Below are 24258 nucleotides of genomic sequence, written 5' to 3' on the forward strand. Positions count from 1 at the left end.
AGAAAAGAATAATATACAATAAGAGGAAAATTATTAAGGAATGCTATTCAAAATTCTATGTTGTTGGTGTAGATAAATTAGCTATTTTTCAAAATATAATGCCGCAGCAGTGCTACCCCAACAAAGACCGGTTTGTGTTACTAATTAAAATAAAATCCACACCTCTTTTCATCTTTCTGTTCTTATCTCCTCCTTTTTTTTTCTCCGTCCCTCCTCCCTCTCACCACATTCCCCTCCCTTTCTTTCACCTTCCCTTCACGCTGAGAGCTGCACTTCCAACACACACAAACACACATGATTAAAGGGAGGAGAAAGGATGGAGATGTATGCATCCTGTATGTACATATGTGTATGTGACATGGCCGCCTTTCAGTGTATCCTTTTTTCTTTTTTTTCTTTTTTTTCCTTGCGGCTCATCACCTTCCATACAACACCCACCCTCCTGCCGACTCCCTCCCTTTTCTCCCCCACCAGCTATTTGTGCACCGCTGCCAATCGGCCGCGCTCTGAGCTCCCATTGGCTGTGGGCGAACAGCAAGCTGCAGAGCCGGGGTTGTAATTGGCTGAGGGTGGGAAGCGGCTGGTGGAGAAGCAGAGGGAGAGAAAAGGAGAAAAAAAAAGGAGGAGGGAGATGCTCTGTAAGGATGTGATCGGTCACCTCTCTCCATCCGCAGGCTGCTAACAGATGATTGTGGATGCAGGAATTGAACACTGACATCCACAGAAAAAGGAAGAATGAATGGAGAGTGGATTATTTTTGCATGATAGCGATGGAATATTGAGGATTCTGGCTGTTTTTTTGCCCTGGAATTGCATTTTTTTTTCTCAATTCACCTAGCTGCATTCATGTGAATTGAATATTTTTTCCAGTAGGCATGGATTGAGGATTGCAACGTTCACTGGGTAGTGTAGCATGCTAATTTTCTTAATTATTTCTCTGTGTATGTGTGTGTGTGATGATGAAAATTGGCTAATAATGACACCCAGATGGACCGACTCAGCAGTACTTGTATGCTGGCCTCACAGTATGTGTGTGTGTGCTTGGATGTTCCGCCTTATTGTCAGGATACATGTCAGTTTGTCCAGCAGGACTTTTTGCTGAAAATGCTGCATTTACACAAACATACACTAGCTTAATTAGCTGCTACATATGGCACAGCCTGTGGAATAAATGGCAGGATTTTCCCGTACACACACATGCACACGCATGCACACACACACTAATGCAGGGCCAAGGTTGCCATGGCAATCACAAAGGTCTCTAATAATCATCACTGTTGACAAATGATGACTGCAGACACACGAGCAGTTGGTAGCAAGGTTGTAACCTTTCCTAGCTTTGCTTTAGATTTTTTTTTTCAGGTGTGAATGCCAACAAAAACACTAAAGGCCTGCAGTTTTCTGATCATTTTGACACAGCTTATCCTACATGTATACATTTAAGTGGTTGTATTAGTGATCAAGGCTCCTGCCAGAAAATGGGAGCTTTAAACGACACTCTTTTAGACAGGCAGCGTTTTCCTGGAAATCTTACAGGTGGACTCACAATTATTTTATTTAGGTTACTCCACATGAAATCTGCATCAAGGCGAAGGCAATGCTGCTGGAGAGACAAGCGACCTCGACCTCTGGGAAATACAGTGCAGGGACACTGATGTGAAAGTTGTGACTTATTTGAGGATTGCCGGTTATTCTTACAGTATTAACTAAAAAGAATGATAGGTGATAAATAAAAATACAATGGCAATACAATGCAAGGAGATACCAATATAATTTTGCAGGGCAATATCCTCCATAAACCCGACTATGATCGTCTCACACAGTTTGACCTGCTGTCCAGGCTTTTGCAAACCTTTCCCTCTCCTTGTCTCACATACACACACACACACAGAAAAGTGGTTTCCGTGGTGATAACAGTGTGTGCCTCTCTCCTGCAGCGTTGCAGCATCAGGAGTGGGTTTCATCCTGGTCATCGACAGACGGCTGGACCGATGGGCCGCCGTCAGGGCCACCCTGCTCCGCATCGCAGTGAGTCCCTCTTTGTTTGCATCCACAATATTTGTATGTTTGCTTATGGTGAGAGAGGAGGGAGACTGTGCAAGGTTTCTGCTCAGCTTGTTTGTGTGCCTCAGCTGCTGATGAAATACATCTGACGACTGCAAATAGCTGTTTTGGAGTGTGTGCATTACCCTGCATGTGCTAATGCTTGTTTTAACACAGATCTGTGGGCGTAGTTGCTGCTGTCAGCTGTCTGTGGGTATAATTTGGTTTGTCACCACTTAGAATAATAGATGTTTTGTTTTTTTTGTACGTACAGCATGTGCGTGTTGTACTTGGCCAGAGATAGAAAGGACGTTCAGCGGGAATTAGCCAAGGATGTTGAAATGAAGTAGGAGAGTTAAAAATAAGGTATTATGTTAGAGTGGGTGGTGGAGTCTCACAACATGCTCAAGGTGTTTGTGTGTGTGCTATGAGATGGAGCAGAAATAGAAAGTCCACAACGTGTTAGCCATCGTTTTGTAATTGTTTTTTTTTACCATCAGCCCGGTGTCCCATTAGCCTACTGGCCTACTTCTTAGACGGAGCAAAAGTTTCGCTTCTCTCTAACACGAAAAATTGAACAGGGAGTGCAAGAGTGAGGAAGGCAGCAGCAGAGAAGAGACCAGGGAAGTGCTTTAAAAGAGAAAGAGAGGGAAGACGGCAAAGGAGTAGCAGAGTCGAGAGATTGCGTTGGACGGATTTAATACTACTACGATTACTAAAAATAATAATAAATTGTCAGGATGAGAGTCGCAGATTCTGACAGAATCTTGGCAGGTTCATTTGTGCTAAATTTTAGTTTGAGAAGAGAAAAGCAGCAGTTTTTAATCACAGTCCAATCGACAAAATGTAACAAGCTTCAGAAATATTTTGTGCTTTATATTTCTAATTATACCTCGTTCATTTTATCAAAATGCCAAAGATTTGATGATTTCGGCTTTGCACAAGTGAGGATATGATGGTTTTCTTTCCCATAGATGCTACAGTATTGAGTATCCTAATATGTTAATATGAGACAGTTGGATGTCATCTAGAAATGTGCGAGATTGTTACTGTTTTGGGACATTTTATTGATAAAAAAATAAACAAATTAGAAAATAATCTGCAAATTAACAAATCAAAAATATCTTTTTGCAGCCTCATTGGGAAGTTAGTTGTATATATTCATTTACAACTTGGCTTTGAGACCTGGCTATTTCTGAATACCAGCCTTTTTTTGAGCATTTACTGTTTGAAGAGTTCTAAATGGTGCTTCAAAAGTTTTAGAACAGTTTCTCTCTTTGGAACAATACAACACCATGCATCACTATGGCTTTCCACTACTTCATTCATCACATATTTGGCTTTCTCTTGATTTTTTAATTGTTTTGTATGAATCTTATTATCCAACACCACGACAATAAAGCTTCATCACACCCTACACATCTGTCGTTAGGATACACATCCTGTGTTACACCATTTTAACAATGTATGCAAATACATGCTAATATATGCTAATTGGACACTGATTGTCATCAGGCCTGATGGTTTTTCTAAGAAACTATCCCCAGTGTGGCAATAAGTCATTATGAAGCTTCTTGGTTTAGAGCTCCAGCAGGTTAGTCTGACCTGCACACAGAAACATGTGCACACTCAGGACATTCCCTCAGCAGTAATAATGAACCGTTTCAACATAATTATCCTTTTCCAGACCACTGGCCCAGACAGATCATGACTTTGAAAGAGAGGTTTTACTGATAGCAAGGAACCAATTAGCAGCTAGCTTTCTGCTTTAACTGGTGTTACTGCTAAGTCGCAAGAAAATGTGAGCAAAAGGAAACCGAGATAAATGGAAAGAGATCAATTTTTTTTCATGTTAAATTCATTTGGAATAAACATCTGTATTGGTCCAGGACACATCACTGAACTAAAAACCAGTATTTTACTTAGTGACTGACAATATAGTGTCATTTGGTCAATGTTAATATAAAATCTGAGGCCATTAGAAGAGTAGATCAGCTCTATTATCTCAGTAATCCTTGTGCGGGTTGAATGATGGAGCTCGAGCAGCTGGTTGGCTTATTTTAGCACAAAGACTGGAAAAAGGGGCAAACAGTGAGCTCGTTTCCCCTTTGTTTCCCCCCGCGTTTGACAAAATCCACCTACCAGCACATGTAAAGCTCACTAATTACCACGTTATACCTTGTTTCTTTGTATTTATTGGCTGGGTGCAGAGACTTCTCAGTGTTCTTTTTACACTTCATACCCAAACAGATGGACACCACCACTACTTTTACTATCAACTATGCATCTGTAGGCTTCAACACTTGACTGAATATCAGATGGTTGTTCCAAAGTGCAGAACTAAAACCTTTGTGCCACTGAACCTGAGCACCTGAGAGCAACTAGAAGTGTTGAAATTTTTAAACATACATTTACTTCAGACTAGCTTTAGATTAAATGTGTTAGATCGGCATTTCTTGCTCTATTTTCTTGTTTTTAGGCTGTTACATTTTATTTTAATTTGCCTTTTTAATCTATTCTTATGTGTTTTACATCTTTTTTATATATATTCTATTTTTATGCTTTGTCTTTTATTCTAACTTTGTCTCAGTTTTGTCTTTTTTCTTTTTATATCTCCAATATTGTATTTATTTCCCTATTTCATGTGGCTTTATTTCTCTCTCTTCTTGTTCTATCTAAATATCGGCCCATCACTGATCTGGGAAGCACTTTCAATTTCACGAAGCCGCATGAAAGGTGCTGTACAAATAAGGTTTGATCGACTGATTGATGTGTTTTCATTTCGGCTCGAGGCTTGCAATTTGTGCTCACTCTTTGCCCTCATTCAATTAAACCGACAAAAGATAAAAATAACAGTGATGAAGCCCAGATGACGTATGTCTCGCGCTGAAACCCCGTAATTTAGAGCGGTAGTGGAGTTTATCAGCGTGGCAGCAGAAGCTTCTCTGCAGGATCTCCCCTCCTCCCTTTACCTCTATCTCTCATTACCTCTCTCTTTCCTCTTGTTCTGCTTTTGTGTTTTCTGCTGTCTCTCTGCCCCCTGGAGTCATCTTCTTCACTTTGACAAGGAATATTTGAACCGGGAAAGCTGCAGTGTGTATTTTCACTTTGCAGCTACCGCGTGTGTTGGGATGTTTGTTTACATTTTTGTTGTCTGCACGGAAAAAAAGTGATCTAATGGTGTGACAGGTGTAAACAAAGAAGACAATGGAGGACATGATTATTGGCTCCTGTTGGCTAAAAAAGCAGCGTCTCTGTGCTCCACAGCTGTTGATAATCGAGTCAGATGTAGAGTCGCCTTTGCTTTGCTTGAAGAGTTTTTAGAGGCTGTTGAATCTGTTGGAAGTGTTTAGTCGACACTAATTCTCCTAACATGTGACTGCTGTAGTGATTAATGAGTGTCAAGGTGCAAATGCAACATGTAAAACAACACAGAAGAAGCGAGAACCAGGTAGAATAAAGTAGAAAACAAAATGAAAACCAGCAGATTCAGCTCGCAAACACGCACCAAGTGCTTTAAATGGTGCTGCATGTCGGGAGAGTAGAATATAAAGGGTGTGAATTTCACAGTGGAAGCTGTAAAACCTAACCTGAAGGCATGAAGACCAGGTGGTGTGATCTCCTCCTCAGTCCCCTCACTTCGATGCCCTATGGCGGACGTCCTTGTTGGGCACGCCTGCTTTGTCCACCGGCGAATGACACTCAGTCTTACTGGAGAGTGAAGGTCGTACATCTTCCCGTGAGATGCTGTTTTCATCAAGGCCGTTCAAGGTCGCCTGCTGCCATTAGCTGGTTCCCTGGTGGAAAAAAAAGAAATAGTAGGAGTGGGCAGTATTGTCATGTAAAGCCAGAGATTAGTGCACAAATGCTCTCACAGTGCTATATTACAATCTACAGATGGCACTGACCGCTGCTTTATTGTCTCATGTGCAGCATTGGGCTATAAATAACAATATAGAGTGTGATTTTCTAGCCTTGGAAAATAAAATACATTGAGCTCCTTTTGTAATTTGTGCAGAGAAATGTATTGGCACTCAGATAACGCAACTCTTTCCTGCACAAGAGAGCATAACTCCTGCATTCTCATTAGTTATTTCTCATGTTAAAGGCGTCAGTTGTCCTCATGTTTTGGTTGCTTGTTATTTTTCCCTGATGCTTCAGCGACAATCATCCGCATTTATCAATCAAATTCCAGCATTTTTTTGTGAGGTTAAACTGGGTGAATCCTTGCGCACTCCAGTCAACAGATGATGATGGGACACCTTCGTCTCTGTTGCGGCCCGTCTTTGTAATTCAGGGTAATAAATATACAGTCACTCAAGCGTACAGGAACATTGCTGCAGGGCGAAGATGCAGATGGCTCTGTCAGCCGGTGCCAACAAGAGGCTCGAATTAGTTGCAACAAATCATCAGCTTAAAATATCAGCTTAAAAGCAGCTATAGTGCAGCGTTTCAACTGAATCTCTTTGTCACAATTGGGATGGTTTTCATGTTCAAAAGCTGTGATACAGACAGACGGACAGACGGACAGAAGGGGGTTTTTAGGGAGGTGGTGGTTTAATATTGTGGCTCTCCAACTCCCACGAGGACAATGTGGATGTCATTAGAGGACATGAGTGGAGTGGGTTCTCGCCTTCCACCCATCCTTCCTCACTGAAGGAATATAAATCACCCTGGTCACCAGAAAATGATATTCTAATCCTTATCATTTATTGATGCGTGCTTTTTATCTGTAAGAAGTGTGTGTGCATGCTTCACTTTAGTGTGCGCATTAGCATATCTGTGTTCATGCGTCAGGGGGACGCACTGAGCAGCACGTGTATTGTCATGTTAATGCAGAGCTACAAATTACACCAGGACCTCTCAGGGTTTATTGAATTTAATGACTTCCAATTACAGACATATTGCTTACTTCTACACTTTCTGCTGGTTTTTGGCAGACATGACACCATCCTAAAATCCTGGCTTCTCTTCATTGTTTGGTTTAGAATTGATTTTAAGATTTTTACTGATCACTTTTAAATCACATCTGGCTGTGGCCCCCGAGCTACATATTGGGAATGTTGGCCGCATATGAGCCAGATTGCAGCTGGAGATCCTCAGGTGGGGCCCTTCTGGCTGTTGAGGCTTAAATCTAAAGATGAGCGGGTTTCTGTCATCGGGGCCCCTGAGGAGAAAAATCTCATGAATTCTTTAAAATCACTCATTAAAATCCATTTTTATAGATTTATTTGGTGTCCTCTTAAAGGTTTTCATTGCTTTTATTATTTTATTTTTATCTATTTATATTGACATTGAATTGACCATGTTTTTCATGGCTTTGTTTGGTCCTTCCAGCTCTCTGTATTTGCTTTGTCCGTCAAAGCACTTTTAAACTCATAGTAAAATGTTGCTATTATTATTATCATCACTACAATCAGCGTCATATCGTTATTATTAGTCTGGGCTGACTGTGTTTTGGATGACGTGTCATTAGTGGAGGAGCCAGCACAACAAGAAAACACTGAATTTGGCTAAATTACAACTATTCTACTCTATCTTTAATCTTTAAAATGTATTATCTGCAGATTTTGTGTGCTGTAATAAGAGCAGCAAGTGCCGTAAAGAGGGCTCGTAGCGTTGTTTAAAAATAAAGACCCGTTTGGGTGGAGAATTGAAAGAACCCATGTAGAAACCTGGCTGTCTTTCATCAACCTCACAGCAGGCAGGATGTGTGTTTGTGTGTTTGAGCCAAAAATAAATGAGTGGAAAAGCAGAGTGGAGCTGGAGCAGCACTAGAAACACTTTTAGAAGACTCCTCTACATGGATAGACATCAAGCTACTCTCTGTCACTCTATACCTCCTCTATAAAATTGTCTCTGTCTGTACCATCACTCTCTGTTGCATTCCGTCATGCACTCTCTCTCTCTCTCTCTCTCTCTTTCTCCCTCTCTTTCCGAGGAAAACGGTTTCCATGGCAACGCCGTGCAGGCATTTCATGACTATGATGTATGCGTGTGTGCGCCCCTGCATGAGCGCATCCTCCTTGTCGACTAAATTAAACCCATGTACTGCATTTTTGCAAATCATTTATTTATCAGGGCGCCGGTAGTGCCGGCGTTTTTTTTATGGGATGTTGTCGGCAATTCTAATGAATATGGCATAAGTGGCACCATTTTGTGGAGAATGGATCGTGAGCACCGGTTATTGTGGTGTTTCCTCACACATGTGCTAAAATTAGCTTCTAAACGTATGAAACCATCCCTGGAAATAGGCCGAAGATGTCATAAATAACAGTTTAATGGTTGTTTGCATGAGCAGCACGAGTCTGTAAAGGACAGTAGATAGAAAAGCTGCTCACAAGCAGAAATGCCAGGAGTGCCTGTTTCATTCTAGAGTAAACAAGAAAACAGAACAAAATGCATCAGCCTTCTTTTTCTATTTACTTCAAAATGTCCTAAATATTCTCTTACATCATATTTTCTACTCTTTATGGCAACTCTAAAAATGTCTCAAGCTCTCCAATACATCTTTCCCTCTGGTCCTGCATAAGTGTCACCCCTCATAGATTTATGATGTCTAACAGGGTGGAGCAATTCACTCAGCGATTTAGAGGAAGCCATAACCAGCGTAGCCTTCAAGCCGAGTGGCCTCCAGGGCTGTTGTCTGTGTAAAAGGCAATTCTACGTTTTTTTGAACCTGTTAGCGTGGAGGCGGAAAGACAAAAGCGACGGTTGATCCCAAAGTCACAAGGCTAATAAAATTAGTCGCAGCTTTCCAGGTGGGAGCCGTAACAAGGGAGCTACTGTGACGATGAAACGTGGGAGATTTATTGGGGGTTGAATCATAGATGAAAAACCTCTTCATGGTTCGATTGCACCGGTGGGAAGGTGGTTACAGATGTGAGCTCTGTTCACACTCAGAAGCCACGCTGTTAAACCAAAGCTTTCCGTTTGTTTACTGATAGATGATTTTGTTTTCCGTGGTGTAAACCTGATGTACCACATTTATCTACAGTGATTCAAATCTGATTTAGGGCACAAATAAGGTAGAGCCACTGTCCTGAATAAAAAATATTAGAAGAAGCAGTGAAAAAAGGACAACAATAAACATCTGCTGAGCTGAAATTGAACTTGGGTTGTTGTGTTGATGTTTAACATTATCCATCTGAAACTAGGATCTATACTCCAAGGATTTGCAAACGCAGTAACACTAAATAATGCACTTAAAACGTAATAGAATTTGCACTTAACCTGATTAAAAATGTAACAACACCTAATAAGGTAATAACTTAAGCCAACAATATAATAAAATGTTGTCAATTTGATACTGAAATCGCCAAAATAACACTTTATACCCAAGTGGAACAAGCATTAATGACTGGTTATTTATGTTAATGTCAGGTGTAAGCAGTGCATCTGTAGGCGTTATGGCTTTTTATGTGTACTCTGTTAAAATAAAGTGTTGTAAACAGTTGTTTTGTTGGATTTCGGTTGTTTTCATGAGACATGTGAAGGTTTAGGTAACAGTTCTGGGTTTCTGTGTGCTGCTCCGAATCCTTTCTGACCTGAAAATCTCAATCTTTAAATAGTAGTTTCCCAAATAGTTAATCCATCATTGAGTCAGAAAGATTTTCGTTGCATATCCTTGAGTTTCTGTCCATGTGCATATGGCTGTATGGTGCTCAGTCTGCACTTTAACTCAATATTCATTCTTTCATTCCAAACCAATCTATATTTAATTCTTTAAACACAAAATGTGGACTGAAAATGAACACGGTATTACATTATCCATGAAAAGTATTACATTATTAGCTAAAAAAAAGAAAAAGAAGACGACCAACCTAAAAAGGTATTACATTACTGCTTAAAAAAAAAAAAAAAAAGCTATTACAATGTCACTGAGAGCACTTTATTACAATATCAGTCAAGCTAACTTCAAATTTTATTAACTTTTCAGTAAATTATTACAACTTTCGGTGCTACAGCTCCCTGTAACATGACAAATAGCTCCCCTGAAAACACGATTGGTGAATTTTGGGGGGTCCCTCAAATACTGAGAATGAACTTTAGCCTTGCATTTCTGTTTTTCTGTATCTACATTATCGCGGATCATGTGCAAAGTGACGCTGCTATCAATGCATGAGGGTGATTCATCACTAATTCGCTTTAGTAGGTGGCAGACCATTATTACCAAGCAGCAACAGAAAATGAAATAGGCAGCTAATGTATGACCCACAGCACTCAGGAATACGAAGGTGTACTTATTGTACACAGGATTAGTGTTTGGCCTCTCTCGCTCTCACTCTCTATTAGCAGTGAAGTACATTATTCTTGCGCTCTTTGCTGCTCTCCACAACTCTGTGGTGCTGAAAAATACAAAGCAGCAGCTACTTTACATCTTAGTATCCATATCCTTATTAAAAGGAAGAAAAGTGAGATCTAATGCTATTCAAGTGTTGACCATGGAAACCATAGTTCTCACATATTTAGAAGTACTGAGGTTTTGGTTTGCTGCTTGTGGCTTTCATGGAAAAGATGTGTTTTTGTCTTGTTTGGTTATAAAACAGACCAGTCTGTAGACTTACAGTTATATTATTTGATATTTTCCTCACCCCTTTGTTTAAAAAAGTGTTTCTATCATTAATCCCCATCCTGGCAGATAATTTCCCCCCATCTGACACCCTCTAAAAGAAGATCCATATAGCAACAGCCTGATCAACAGTTTTCTCTCCCCATTCTGTCTCTCCCAGGGTTCATTTCCAGGGAACTTACACTTGGTTCTGGTGTTGCGTCCCTCTACTTTGTTCCAGCGGACTCTGTCGGACTTCCTGTTCAAGTTCAACAAGGATGAGTTCAAAATGAAGGTGCCACTATGACTTGCACTCTGCATGTGTCACACTTAATATCGCTCTACATAATTCATGCTGATTATTTGTGAGTCATTGGAAGCATTATTCCAGTCAGTCGGTAGAGCTGCCTGTAGAGCTCTGCAAGATGTGTTCTGTTTCAACTTGTATTTTATTAGCTCCTTTATTTATTGTTTTCATCCAATATGATTTAATTCAATGTAATATTTCCTATCAGGTGGTGATGCTGAGTTCGGTGACTGAGCTCCATGCGTATATTGACCCTGGACAACTGACCACAGAGCTGGGAGGCACACAGGAATACTGCCATGACAGCTGGATCTCACACCGCACTGTATGTACACATGCTTTTATATTTTCTGTTCATTTAACTAGAGATTCTCACATTTTTTTGCACTTCTGCTGATATATACATACCTTGTCCTCCACAGGCCATTGAGGCTTTTGCCCTGATGGTGAAGACCACTGCTCAGACGCTGCAGGCGTTCGGCACCGAGCTTGCAGAGACAGAATTACCCAACGATGCCGAGGCCACCACCAACCTGCTGCACGTACACACTCTGAAGAAAGATAAAATGAAGGTCAGACATGCTTCTAGTGTGTCCCTCACAGTGTTCCTAGTTGCCCACAAGGTTTAGTGTTTAAGAAAAATATGTGTTCAATTTCCAGGAGGACCTGCAAGTGGCACTGTCTCAAGGAGGACGCCTACTGGAGTGCATCAATGAGCCTCTGCAGACAGATCCTGAGTACAGCATGACGCATGATGAACTGGAAAACTTAGCTACTGTACAGAGGTAGAGGAGAACATAGGAGGATACATAATTGGAGAATGAAGTTGCCCCTGAATGCATCACTGACTAATCTCCTCTTTTTTTATATTTTCCTCTTCAGACTCCTGGGTCAGCTGGATGAAACAGAGATGGCGTTCGATGACTTCTGGGAGCGTCACCACACTAAACTAGAGCAGTGTTTGCAGCTGCGCCATTTTGAACGGCACTTCCGTGAAGTGAGTTTAATCACAGGAAATGTAGTAGTAGTTTTTTTCTCCCCTCATATCTAAAAATGAAAGTGCAAATATTGCTTGTTTTCTCATAGGTGCGTGCCCAGCTTGACGTGACATCGGAGCGGCTGTCAGGTTTCTCTGAGGTCAGCGTAAGCCCCGCCCACGCCGAGCACGTCCTCAGAGAGCTCAGCATTCACGAGGACAAAGCCTGTGTAAGACACACACATGTACACAGTCCCTGTTCACCCTGCAGCTCACGTGGCTCAGAAAACACATGCTCAACACTTTCACCTTTGATGCATCCTTGAGGCCTTTTGGCTAATCATATAATCGATGCCCTCATCCATCCTCAGTCATGATGAAAATACATGTGAGGTTCACAAATTAGATTTTTTGATGAGAAAACTGTACGATTGAAAGATGCTGCTTGTATTATGACACAGAAAATTCGGTCTGAAATGCAGTATAGATTGATATGTCTTCAGAGGAGGTCCAGAGAAGTCGACTGATTTGTATAATGTAGGTGTCCCACTCAATCCAGCATTAAGTAATGGACACTCCACTTAGCGTACAGTAGAGGGGGAGGACTGAGGAGGAGGAAAGAGATTGCTTTTTTTACTGACAGCCATTGATTGATGATGTTTTTCCTGGTGCTTTCTGCCAAGCTGGTATACTTTATGTACCCTCACTTAAATTACAACTATGTTATGACATTTTAACTTCTACAGGACGTGCTAGACCTTGCTCTGTCCCTGGCCAGTGAAGGTGACAGGCTGATTGAAAACTCCCACTATGCCGAGGACTCCATCAGGCCAAAGTGCAGCGAGCTGAGAGGAGTGTGCGAGGAGATCAGCTCCACTCTGAGGAGCAAGAAGAGCCTCCTGCTCAGAGCTTTGGAGCTCCACCATGCTCTGGAGAAGGTAGGAGTCAGGCTGGGTTTGACGTTTTTCCCTACACATCATGTATCCTCTGCATGCTCACAAGTGTTTCCCCCACAGGCATCACGGTGGTGTGAGGACGGCATCTTCCTGCTGGCCAGTCAGCCAGTGGACCGCTGTCAGTCTCAGGATGGAGCTGAAGCGGCTCTGCAAGAGCTGGAGCGATACCTGGATACGGCAGCGCTGCACACCCTCGCTGACCGCGGCGCCATCTGCTGCCAGTATGAGGCGGTGCTCAACGCTCAGCTCAGGGTCAGCAAGAAGTGCACTCAACAGAATAAATACAACCTTATCAGACAATTTAATCAGTTTGTGTTACCTTATAATGCCTCCAACTGCAGTTCAGGTTGCTCTTTGTTGTAACACATCTTTGTTCTCCATCCTCCATCAGGACCAGGTAGAGAAAGTATTCCAGAAACAAAGCTCTGTCCAGGAGATGTTTGAGAAAAGACGCGTCAGCCTGAAGAAACTTGCTGCCAAACAGACTAGACCAGTCCAGCCAGTAGCTCCAAGGCCTGAAGTCAAGTCTCCACAATCTTCTCCCAGTACGTCTGCATGGATCTGTAATTGATTTAGGGATGTATCAGAAAGGTCAAGACTTGATACCTTTTTTGTGGTGCACACTAAGAATGATAAGACACTGAACATAGTTTTCTCTTTCCAGATCAAGAGAGAAAAGAAAGGAGATACTCTGCAGATAACGTTATCTGTAAAAAGGTACTTTCTAAGGCTTTTTCAACAATTTATTCTGTTTCTTTTCAGTTGTTTGCTCATAAAGTTTAATTGTAACTTAAAAACTGGTGTTTATCAAAGTTAAGTGATACAGGTGTAAATATTTAATATGTTGAGCATACTGTATATGTTTACAGGTAGAGTCTCCCATACATAATGGTGGCACGAGACATGCTTCGCTTTCAGAAGAAGAAGAAAACCTGGCAGTGCTTCGGCGGTATGAGTCATCCCCAGAACTATTTCTTAAATAAGCTGACATCAAGATAGAAAGATATGGCAGCATTCAGGCTAATTCTGATAACTGAAAGCTTAGTTTGTATCTTGTTTGTGCGTTTTTCAGTCACGTGATGAACGAGCTGCTGGAGACGGAGAGAGCATATGTGGAGGAGCTGCTGTGTGTGCTGGAGGTGAGTGTTGCTGCTGACTTCTAGTCCAGGGAAGGCAGGCAGAGAAGTAGTCTACACATCGTCTATCCCAGCATTCATTGAGGACAAAGGTGAGGAAATGAAAAGTTTTACTAATCTGCAATATTAACCTCCAGGGCTATGGAGCAGAGATGGAGAACCCTGCCATGGCTCACCTCATCCCCAGCACCCTGCACAGCAAGAAGGACATTCTGTTTGGCAACATGTCTGAAATCTACCAGTTTCATAAGAGGTACTTCAGTTGTATTTTTATTTTTCAGTTGTTTTTTTTTGTATGTCCTTCATTGTCTGAGCATTTGTGTTTTGTTGTTTGCCTCCAGAACATTTTTAAAGGAACTTGAAACGTACACTGACTGCCCAGAATTAGTGGGCCGCTGCTTTTTAGAGAGGGTAAGCACTGCTTCCAAACATTGCTTTCTACATCATGGTTTGTAATTAGAACTTATAAAGAGCCAATAAAAAGAATGTAATCTCAAAATCTCCTCGACACTTGAACCAACCTGTTAATGTCTCTTTTGTTTCCCCTGCAGATGAAGGACCTGCAGATCTACGAGGCGTACTGCCAGAATAAACCTCGCTCTGAGAGCTTGTGGAGACAGTGCTCCGACTGTGCCTTCTTCCAGGTTAGCCTCATACCGACAACAATATGTGACTTACAGGAACAATACATTGTAAATATCTAAATTGGTTCATGTTTTGTTACTAGGAGTGCCAGAAGAAGCTGGAACATAAACTTGGTTTGGACTCCTACCTCCTTAAACCCGTCCAGAGAATCACCAAGTACCAGCTACTGCTCAAGGTGAGCATTGTTCATGTATTGCATGCACACATATAGAAATCTGTTCTGTGAGACAGGGAAGACTCACTTTTTGCCCTATCCTCTGCTTTGATGTTTGCAGGAGTTGTTGAAGTACAGTAAAGGCTGTGATGGCTGTGATGACCTACAAGAAGCTCTCTCCTCCATCCTGGGGATCCTGAAAGCTGTAAACGACTCCATGCATCTCATTGCCATCACAGGATACGAGGTCAGAGAAATTAGAGCGTGTAGCTTTTCCTGACATAAAGCTTGTTGGACCAAAATGCACATTAATTTATATATATATTCTACAGCTACACAGTGATATAGTCTCTATGTAGAAAGGCCTGTGCAGTGTAACGTAACATAACAGCCACAGGTACATTTGCAATTCCAAACCATAAATACGCATCGACTTTTTTCTTCTTTTAGGGGAACCTGTCCGAGCTGGGTCGTCTGCTGATGCAGGGCTCCTTCAGCGTGTGGACGGAGCATAAGAAAGGTCACGCCAAGGTCAAGGACCTGGCCAGGTTTAAGCCCATGCAGAGGCACCTGTTCCTGCACGAGAAGGCCCTGCTCTTCTGTAAGAGGCGAGAGGAGAACGGGGAGGGCTACGAGAAAGCTCCATCTTACAGCTTCAAACACTCGCTCAGTGTAAGTTCACTATTTAAAGATAGCTGACAGTCGTACAAGGTCCCTTGAATAGGCACGTTTCTGATCTTTCTCCTTTTCTTTTTTCTTTCAGATGAGTGCAGTGGGTATTACAGAGAACGCTAAAGGAGACAACAAGAAGTTTGAGATTTGGTGCAACTCCAGAGAAGAAGTTTTTATAGTCCAGGTAACACCCCTCAGTCTTATTGTTATAAATAACCCTCCTCTATAGCTGGAAACGAAGCAAAAAAAAATAATGATTGTTGCTATTTTTTTTCTATCTAGGCTCCAACAGCAGAGATTAAAACAGCGTGGGTGAACGAGATCCGCAAAGTTTTGACCCAGCAGCTCAAAGCCTGCAGAGGTATTATAAAAACATAGAGACTTCTTCTGTCTTTTGCTCAGCCTCCCTGCTAGTCACTGCAATAAACTGTTGTGTGTTTTAGATGCCAGCCAGCAGAAGAGTTCAGACTCTGTTTCCCCAGTTCCCACCAGCAACAACACCTCCATCTCCCTCAGGTTACTGTCATATATTTCATAGAGGGCCATCAGAGGTCGGGACAACGTGCGTTTGTTGTAATGTTTTCTGCTTCTGGTGTTTTCCAGTCCCTTCCGTAGCAGCAGTCAAAAGAACCAGAGGAAGCAAGAGGATAAAAAGGCAGAGCCGAGTCCAACCTCTGACGCCATCTCCTTTTCCTCCCCGAAACACAAAGGTGAATAAAATTAATGCAGCATCCTCAAACACAGGCGTATTAATCAGTTACGGCTGCAGAGTTTAAAAATTTGATCAATGCCAAACTCTTCCTAACGTGGACTCCTCTTTTCTTCATCACCGTCATCTCCATGCGTCCTCGCTCTCTCCTTCTCTCTGTCTTTTCATGACTGTGCTACTCTCTTTTCCCCGTCTTCTCATTTCAAACCATCGCCTCCAGATGAACCAGTGACCAGTCCCACCACTGACAGGTCCTCAGTGGCTAAAAAGCGTTTTACTTTGCAGGGCTTCAGCAATCTCAAGAGTCCGAAAGGTAACATAGGCTCACAATGCTTAGAACAAACTCGGTGGTGGTATTTTTTATGACTATACTCCTAATGGGCTTCTGTTAAACTACATTTCAGCCAGTAGTTGATAATTAATCGCCCCTCACTCCCAGTCTAACCAGATTTAAGGCCTGATTGAGCGCATATGATCCTGGTTTTTAAGTTGGAGATAGCCTGCCCCCTGGTGGTAAAAATGCGGCATTGCCACCACCTCAGGAACACATCTATAGCAACTGAAACGTTTACTGTATCCTGCACACCCACTGTGCAGTTTCAGTTCTATTTAAGGCTGAATATTAAGTAAAGATTAATTAATTTTTTATTTAGAATTCCCACTAAGGTTTTATCTATGGAGGTGTTATTGGAGCAAATCTCTTTGCAGTAGATTCCATCGTTATAGATGCGAATGCATGGTTGTGCCATAAATAAATGAAAATAAAAAAGTATTTCTGGGAAAATATTCTACACATACAGATTTGGATATATGCAAATTTTCTCCTTGACTTCACATTCCTTGAAACAGGTGCATGAATGTCTCTTTTGCACCACATTCATTCCAGCAACTTTTTTTCCTGCAATGTCAGATTTATTGATACACACGTTACTCTTTTCTACAATTACTCATTATATTGTCACAAGTTCTCAGTTGTTTTGCTCCAATAATACCTTCATGTTTATTAGGATATGTGTAAAGGTGGTCGAACACAACTTTTTTGATTTCAAAGGCTTGCATAAATGATCAATATGTAATTTGACATTTCGTGTTTTTTGGCTGTTTTGGATTGAAGACTGGGGGTCAAAGTTAGCTCTTCCTCTCTCACTTTTCTCCTCTCCTTCCTTCTCTTCACTCCTTCCCTCCTGTGTGCCCAGGCTCAGCTCTGAGCCCTGAGCACAGCTCCAAACGCCACTTGGTCAAGAGTGACCCCACACCATTTGGGTTTAAAGGTATATTTTTGTCCTAGTATATACAGAGGCCATCATTCATTCGTCCGTCCCTCATCATTAGACTGTACTCAGTCTTGTATGCATGTAGATTTCACTCCATATAGAAAAATGAAATTGGGTATAAAATTGTTCAGGATAAAAGCTGTTCATCACTTTGTTTACTATGTTTTACATGTGTGATAAATGTGTGCTCAGACAGACCATCTGCAGATCCAGTCTTTAAATCAGTGATGTAAAGAGCTTAAAATGTAATCATGATGAAAATCATCATTATTATGTATTTAATTAGGATTCTTTAATCCGGTGCAATCTGAATCCAATCTATATACATTTAGACTAATGAAATGTTTGGCTTTCTGAAGCATGCAGCTGCTCTGTGACATATTTTTTTCCACAATCACTGTCATGTCTACGACAACATTTTAACCTTCATCCACAGGTTATTGTCATTATCATGTGTGAATTACAAATTTTGTGTTTTGTGAAGATGCTCTGTCCATTTGATTAACTGACCACCTGTCTGGGTGCTTCACTCACCCGTTCTCCCCATCGGAGTGAAGAATCTTTGTGTATTTTTAACCGAGTGTGGTCACATTTTCTTCAAGGACAAAATGAAATTCTGAAATCCAACTCTGACCGTTCAGCCGTGTACGTTCGCGGCTGGCCCTCACTGATTCGCTGGCCGTTTGTTCCCCCTCTAGAGCCGGCTCCCCACATCACTCTGAGCAGAGTCAAATGGATGAGCACATCTAGTCTGTTACAGAGCAAACGGCGAGGTACAGAGCTGCTCTGAGGATCAGTCACAGTGGGTGTTTGCTGGGGTTTGTGATGGTCATGATTGATTTTACCAGAGGTAAAGTGCAGCAAAATACCCCTTTTACCAGTCATTTAGCCTTGTATTGAGTCCTATAATCTTATTGTACATTGGGGTGAGATATTTAAGCTGGCAATCACCTGAAAGGCAGTTCTACTCATTGAACTTTAAAATCTAAGATTTTAAGTCTCAATTTTCGGCTAAATGACGATATTTTTGCGAGATACATGCTCTACCTCAAATCAATCATTCTCTCTTCTCTACTATCGGGTGGTTTGGGTTGATGTGTAGCGTGCAGAATACTGACACTGCTTCAACGGCTTCAGCACCAGCAGCCTCAGAATTAATCCAGATGATTCAAATCTCTCATCAAAAGTCCTTGATTTTCTATCAGTGTGCTTCTTTCACTGGGATCTGTCGACACTGATCTTCTGTTGGAGTTTGGGCTGACCTTTGCGCCTTTGAGTGTGTGTAAATGGATCGATTTGTAGTGTTTTGACAGAATCGATTGTGTGGTTTTGTGCTCCTCATGGGAGATTTATGTATGACTGTGATCATCCACGTTGCAAAGTCCATTTCTATCTATTTTGTCACATCAAATTAGTGATCCAGGAAGCATGGAGTGATGGAGTGAGAGTGAGTGTGATTCAAATCCCTCCTTTGCCTTGTCTCTAATCATCTGTGTTACCCTCCGTCTCTCCTGTTCTTCTTTACCTTTCCTTTCCTGCTGCAGGCTGGAACAAAGCATCTCTCTCCGTGGACGCCTCAGAAGAGAACGACGGATACTCCAGCGGCGAGGACCCCATGAACTCTGACACCGAGGATGAAGTCGGGAAGAAGCTGGTGAGCCTGAACATGAAGATTTTTTGTATATATTACAGCAACTCTTTTCTAAGATTCTGCTATATTTAGCTATACAGTTACAGTCTGGTTGTAAAAGTTGCTAAAAAAAAGTGATGATTGGTTGCATGTTTGACAAGATGTTGGCAATAATCATTAGGAAAATAAATTTACTTCTAATAATGGTCAAAATACCTGCATTTGCCGTCCTGACTCTTCTGACTTCTGTGATTTTTGTCTGTGTAAAGGCTCCAGGAAAGTACACAGTGGTGGCAGACTGTGAGAAGACGGGACCTCAGGAGCTGTCTGTCAAGAGCGGAGATGTGGTCCAGCTAATCAGAGAAGGAGAGGAGGGACAGTGGTAAACATCTTTATTCCGTCTGTCAAAATATAGATCGATGTATTAGATGCAGGTGGGGAAAAATCTGCATATTTACATGATTGTTATAGGACCAAAACACATTTCTGTTTGTTAAGAAGGTCATGAAATAACAAGAAATTCAGTCAGTGAAACCTATGCTGACATCAAGCTCCCTTACTTTAAACAGTCACCTGTGGTGGAAAGTAACTAAGTACATTTACTCAACAACCAAAGTACAATTTTGAGGTACTTTACTTGAGTATTTTAGTCACTTTTACGATGAAGACATTACTCAACTTTCAAAATACAACACACAGTGATAGATTGAATCAGATGTTTTGGCTCTTTACAGAAAGCAGTGTGTAAGCCGGGGTCATATTTCAGATATGAGCTTCACCAAATATGATTTCTCACATGGGTCCAATTCAATTAATGTCTGAATGATCCAATATCTAACCAAAAATGTCATTTTTTATAACAATAAATCAGCCACAGGAACCAATCCAGTACTTTTACTTCAATACTTTACATTTTGCTGATAATACTTTATATTAATTAGGATTTTTCATGCAGGACTTTTGCAATAGAGTATTTCTACATTGCTGTATTGGTACCTCTACTTAAGGATCTGAACACGTCTTCCAAAAAGCAACTTGCAAGTCTTATATTTCTGTCTGTATTCACTGCTGCTATGCATCCTGCTTTTAATGGGTCAAATAGATCAGTTCAGCAAAACTGTGTAATAGTTGGTGTTGGGTAAAGTTGGTTTAATCCTTTGCAGGTTTGTGAAGAACCTTCGCAGCAGTAAGGAGGGCTGGGTGGCAGCAGCAAACCTCCTCAGCCTCATCTCAGAGTCCAAGTCATCCCAATCACTCAGCAGCTCAGGTTGGTTCATTAATCAAGAAGTGCAGACATTCAGATTCATTCTACAACACATACGGTATGAATCTGATGCATCACGGTGATACTGTTACTTTTCCCCTGCAATGAAAAAGTCACGACTCTGTTTTTATTCTGGCTACAGAAGTCAACAGTCTGGCAGTACTAAACCCACCACGGTTGCTATTTTTGTGTTTGTCCTGCAGATGGCAGCGTCTCTGGGAACCTCAGCACTTCTTCCAGCTGCAGTGAGACCTACACCAGCTTCTCTGACATCAAACCCTGACCCGAGACCACTGTCCCAACACCGTCCCTCGAGCTAAAACTATTTCCAGGTGGAAAGCTAAAGCTGATCTGACAGGAGGACAGAATCAAAATGTTGCTTTTTTTCCTCATTCGCACAGAAAGCCCTCCTCAACCAACAACCGAATCAATCCCTGCGTCAACCACACCCACCTTTTCTGAGTATTCACCTTTTAGCCTCATAGCAAAAGACAAACTCTCATTTAAAATCTGTTTTAGCTTCACAAATTGCAGCATGTCAGTTGAATTTAAGTGTATTTATTTCCACAGTTCATGCCGGAGAAAGAAAATATCAGGGATCAGTCATTCCTCAGAACACAAGTTAAAGTCACCTCCTGTCAGGCCATCTTTAAAAATATAAATGTCTTCATTTAATCCTTGTGATTATGTAGCATTAGAGTGGACAATTTTAAGAATACCTGCACTAAACACGAGGCAGCGGACAAGACTGTTGGTGTCGAACCCCTTCAAGTGGACAACATCACAGCATAGCGACAGATTCTTGTGTGAAACATCCGCAGATACTATCAGACAGGTATTTCACATGATACACCGGCTTTAGTGTCAGACACTGATCGTACACTGTGAAAAGTAGCAGGCGGCTGCAACGAGAAAAAAGCTTTCAGTGCATCTTGGAGCAAAACTGAGCAGGTTGAATGTTCGGGGCATGTTGCCGTAAGCCTTTTTTGTACATGGGACGCATCCCTGTGGTGTCAAAAGTAGTTGGTTTTCTATTTTTTCCCCTTTCAAGAATGCTGTATTCCTCCCGTATTGTTACCATGAGCTTCCTTTAAGCCTGTTTTTTTTTTGTTAAAAACACAGAGTCACCAGGTGAATGTCACCAACAGCACAGCCTGGTGGTCAGATGTCTTGCACTTCTCCAACTACTCGCATTACCGTCTGTACAAATCGCTTACACAAAGAGTGGCAGCTTGGACAACTTTTGAACCTCTTCGTTTTTTTAAGAGGAATTATGTAACTTGCCTCTGAACTGCTCTGGATTTACCTCTCAGGAAGCCCAAGAAGTTACGTGGGCAGGCAGGTGTGACCGCATACCTGCTTGTGTCGACTACATGTCTTTATGTGTGTGTGTGCATTCTTGCTCATGAGAACAAAATGCTTTGTTTCATACCTGCAGAAAGTCTCTAAAGCCACAGACACCACATCAGATTTGCAGAAAAGGCCCAATTAAGTTTTTTAAAATTTAAATTGCAAACTGTTTACAAGGTTGGGTGGGTGTCATAGTGGTGAGACAGCAAGAATAATTCATGTGAAGTCACCTGCTGGGTTAATTTTTATATTCCTGGCAATTTGCTGGTAGTGCCACCTCAGCCATCCACACACTAGTGTCCCACACCTCAATATTCTGCACGTTTGTCCACTTTTTGTGTCACTGTGCTCACCTATCTTTGGTCTGCAACAAAAGCCGCCTTTGTCCTCTCCCTCTGCTCCCAGCCCCATTCAGGCATGTGACAGTAGCCACTTCTCCGCAAGCTGGGCAAACCGGGGCCCAGACCTGCTCAACATGTTTGCACCTCCAGCCTGAGAGCAATATTTGTTTACTTGACACCAAAATGTAGCCGAGAAACACCCCAGTTGAGTAAAACACAAAAAAGTAAAAAAAATAAAGTCTGACTTTCAGTGTGAGGTGAGTAAACTAAACCCGGCTGTTCTTCACACACACAAGGAACCTGTGCTATCCTGAACACTGAATGACACCTTTTCTTGTCCTTGTTTTCTAAGGGGAAACATGTTTTTTTTATATGAGAAGATTTCTACTGTATCCACACTGTAAAACAATCCTTTTTTTCCCATCTATGATGTTGAATGTGTGACCCTGTTATCACACAGGAAAGTGCAGCATGCTGTTGCATCAAAACCAACCCCACCCGTTGTTGTCCACTGGCTCAACGAAGCCACGATTAACGCCACTTCTGTTTCTTTAATTGGAAACTAGTTTGCAGGTCGTTTGATGTCCGACTGTGAGCTAAAGCAGAGAGTAAACCGTGGCTGGCGTTGTGTGTCCTGTAAGACTGAGAAATGTGTGTTACACTTGTACAGATGTGTCCTCGATACCTCACACGGTTTTCCTCAAGAGCATGTATACTGTCACGAGGATCATGGTGTCCGTGAGTGTCCTTGTCTCTCTGTATATCATCACTCTTTGTGGCCCCCCTGATTCTAAACCTCCTGGACAAGGCTATATTTTTACCTGTTGTATATTGTGAGAGTTTATTTTCTGCCCTCTTACGAAAGCTGACGCGGGCACTAAACTTGTCAGTGTTTGATCATGATCCCACAATAAAGAATTATTTGTACTTTTAAATCCGAGGCTGGAGAGATGAGAAAGGGTTATATTTTTTAGTTTCTGTTTATGCAGCACATTGCAGCGACCACTGTTTTTATTTTCCTATTGTATATCTACTGAGTATGGTGTTGATATAAGAATATTATAATAAGACATATCTGTGTATATTTGTACATATGTAATTCTGACTTGTATGTAAAATGAAAAGCAGCTTTAATAAAGTCTGAGATGGTTTCCTCTATGGGATTTTGCATTGTTTTTTTTTTTGTTTTGTTTTTTTGGTGAGACTTCAAGCTAGATCCCTGCACTGACTTCTAGTTAAATATAGAATTGAATTAAAGGCTCTACTTATTGTCTATATGTTTTTGAATTGGCTGGGTGCAAAATATATCAAGAGATGTGTTTGCTAAGTAAAAACCCTGAGACCTGCAGAGACTAGTCAGCTAGTTGTGGACACAATGCAGTGGTATTCAGTCCATTTACTGTCCGCTGCTGGAACCAGCTCACCTCCGAAATTAGATTAGCTCCAAATATAGGCATTTTAAAAAGCAAGCTAAAGACAGTTTTTTTTCTCCACTGCTTTTAATTAATCCTTTTTCTTTTTGAAAAAAAAGTAAGTCATCTACACTGCTTCTACTTTTAATAAACTTGTCTGCACTTTTTAATTTGATTTTTCCCCCTTTATTGTATATTTAATCTTCTACATATTCCTTTTTTAAGTTTTCTTATCTTTTGCCTTTTTCTACTGTTTGTGAATTGATTTTAATTATTTTACAATTATTCTATAAAATGTGTGTGCATTTTATTCAATGTCTGCACTGTTTATGATTACCTATTGATTTAGTTTAATTCTTTATTTTATCATTTACGTTTGCCTGTGAAGCACTTTGGATAAGGTGCTATATGTAACCAAAAAAACTTGCTTGCGTGCTAATTTAATGATTACTTTAATATTTTTTTAATAGTTTGCTCATTTACACACACCGTAAATTTGTTTTCAAATTGAAAATTTATAAATTGTACATTTATTTACTATTAATTCTTTATTGTGAACCAGAAGCGTAGTTTTAACCACGTGGTATCTATCCGCCAATGAGCTGTGCTCACTTCAGACCGTCATGATTCGGCCTGGGGTGCGTTCCAATACGTACTCTCGCCGACCTTCACCTCTATTCTCGCCTGTTTCTCACTCTTGGTGATTAATTAAATATCACCAGGGTTATATTAAACGTGATTACGGTGAACTGCATTACCTCTGTTCTTATTCCAATACACACAATGCGGAAACACGTGAGGCAAGGCGGTAGGAAGGGCTTTACGTGAGCTTATGTGA

The 24258-nt window shown here is 41.3% G+C and overlaps 1 protein-coding gene across 5 annotated transcripts in view; it reads left to right on the top strand.

The window, feature by feature from the left end:
* mcf2la (mcf.2 cell line derived transforming sequence-like a) overlaps positions 1-23166 on the top strand; it is a 53548-nt gene extending 30382 nt beyond the window's left edge. For 4 of the 5 annotated variants that reach the window (XM_008281037.1, XM_008281034.1, XM_008281035.1 and 1 more), the window contains 27 exons: positions 1938-2028; positions 10776-10889; positions 11110-11226; positions 11324-11473; positions 11562-11686; positions 11784-11898; positions 11988-12107; positions 12624-12815; positions 12894-13085; positions 13225-13378; positions 13498-13550; positions 13703-13782; positions 13906-13972; positions 14107-14222; positions 14311-14380; positions 14521-14613; positions 14697-14789; positions 14890-15015; positions 15219-15440; positions 15532-15624; positions 15723-15801; positions 15884-15956; positions 16044-16150; positions 18968-19077; positions 19323-19435; positions 20217-20320; positions 20521-23166. In XM_008281037.1, the coding sequence (XP_008279259.1) occupies positions 1938-2028; positions 10776-10889; positions 11110-11226; positions 11324-11473; positions 11562-11686; positions 11784-11898; positions 11988-12107; positions 12624-12815; positions 12894-13085; positions 13225-13378; positions 13498-13550; positions 13703-13782; positions 13906-13972; positions 14107-14222; positions 14311-14380; positions 14521-14613; positions 14697-14789; positions 14890-15015; positions 15219-15440; positions 15532-15624; positions 15723-15801; positions 15884-15956; positions 16044-16150; positions 18968-19077; positions 19323-19435; positions 20217-20320; positions 20521-20600 (3049 nt within the window). In that variant the 3' untranslated portion in view covers positions 20601-23166. Of the gene's footprint in view, positions 1-1937; positions 2029-10775; positions 10890-11109; positions 11227-11323; positions 11474-11561; positions 11687-11783; positions 11899-11987; positions 12108-12623; positions 12816-12893; positions 13086-13224; positions 13379-13497; positions 13551-13702; positions 13783-13905; positions 13973-14106; positions 14223-14310; positions 14381-14520; positions 14614-14696; positions 14790-14889; positions 15016-15218; positions 15441-15531; positions 15625-15722; positions 15802-15883; positions 15957-16043; positions 16151-16369; positions 16484-17321; positions 17421-18121; positions 18197-18967; positions 19078-19322; positions 19436-20216; positions 20321-20520 lie in introns of all 5 variants that reach the window. The other variant, XM_008281038.1, reaches the window with a different exon arrangement.
* Positions 23167-24258: the final 1092 nt, after the last annotated feature.

The sequence above is a fragment of the Stegastes partitus genome, unplaced genomic scaffold (genome assembly GCF_000690725.1).
Source record: "Stegastes partitus isolate 25-593 unplaced genomic scaffold, Stegastes_partitus-1.0.2 Scaffold220, whole genome shotgun sequence".
NCBI lineage: Eukaryota > Metazoa > Chordata > Actinopteri > Pomacentridae > Stegastes > Stegastes partitus.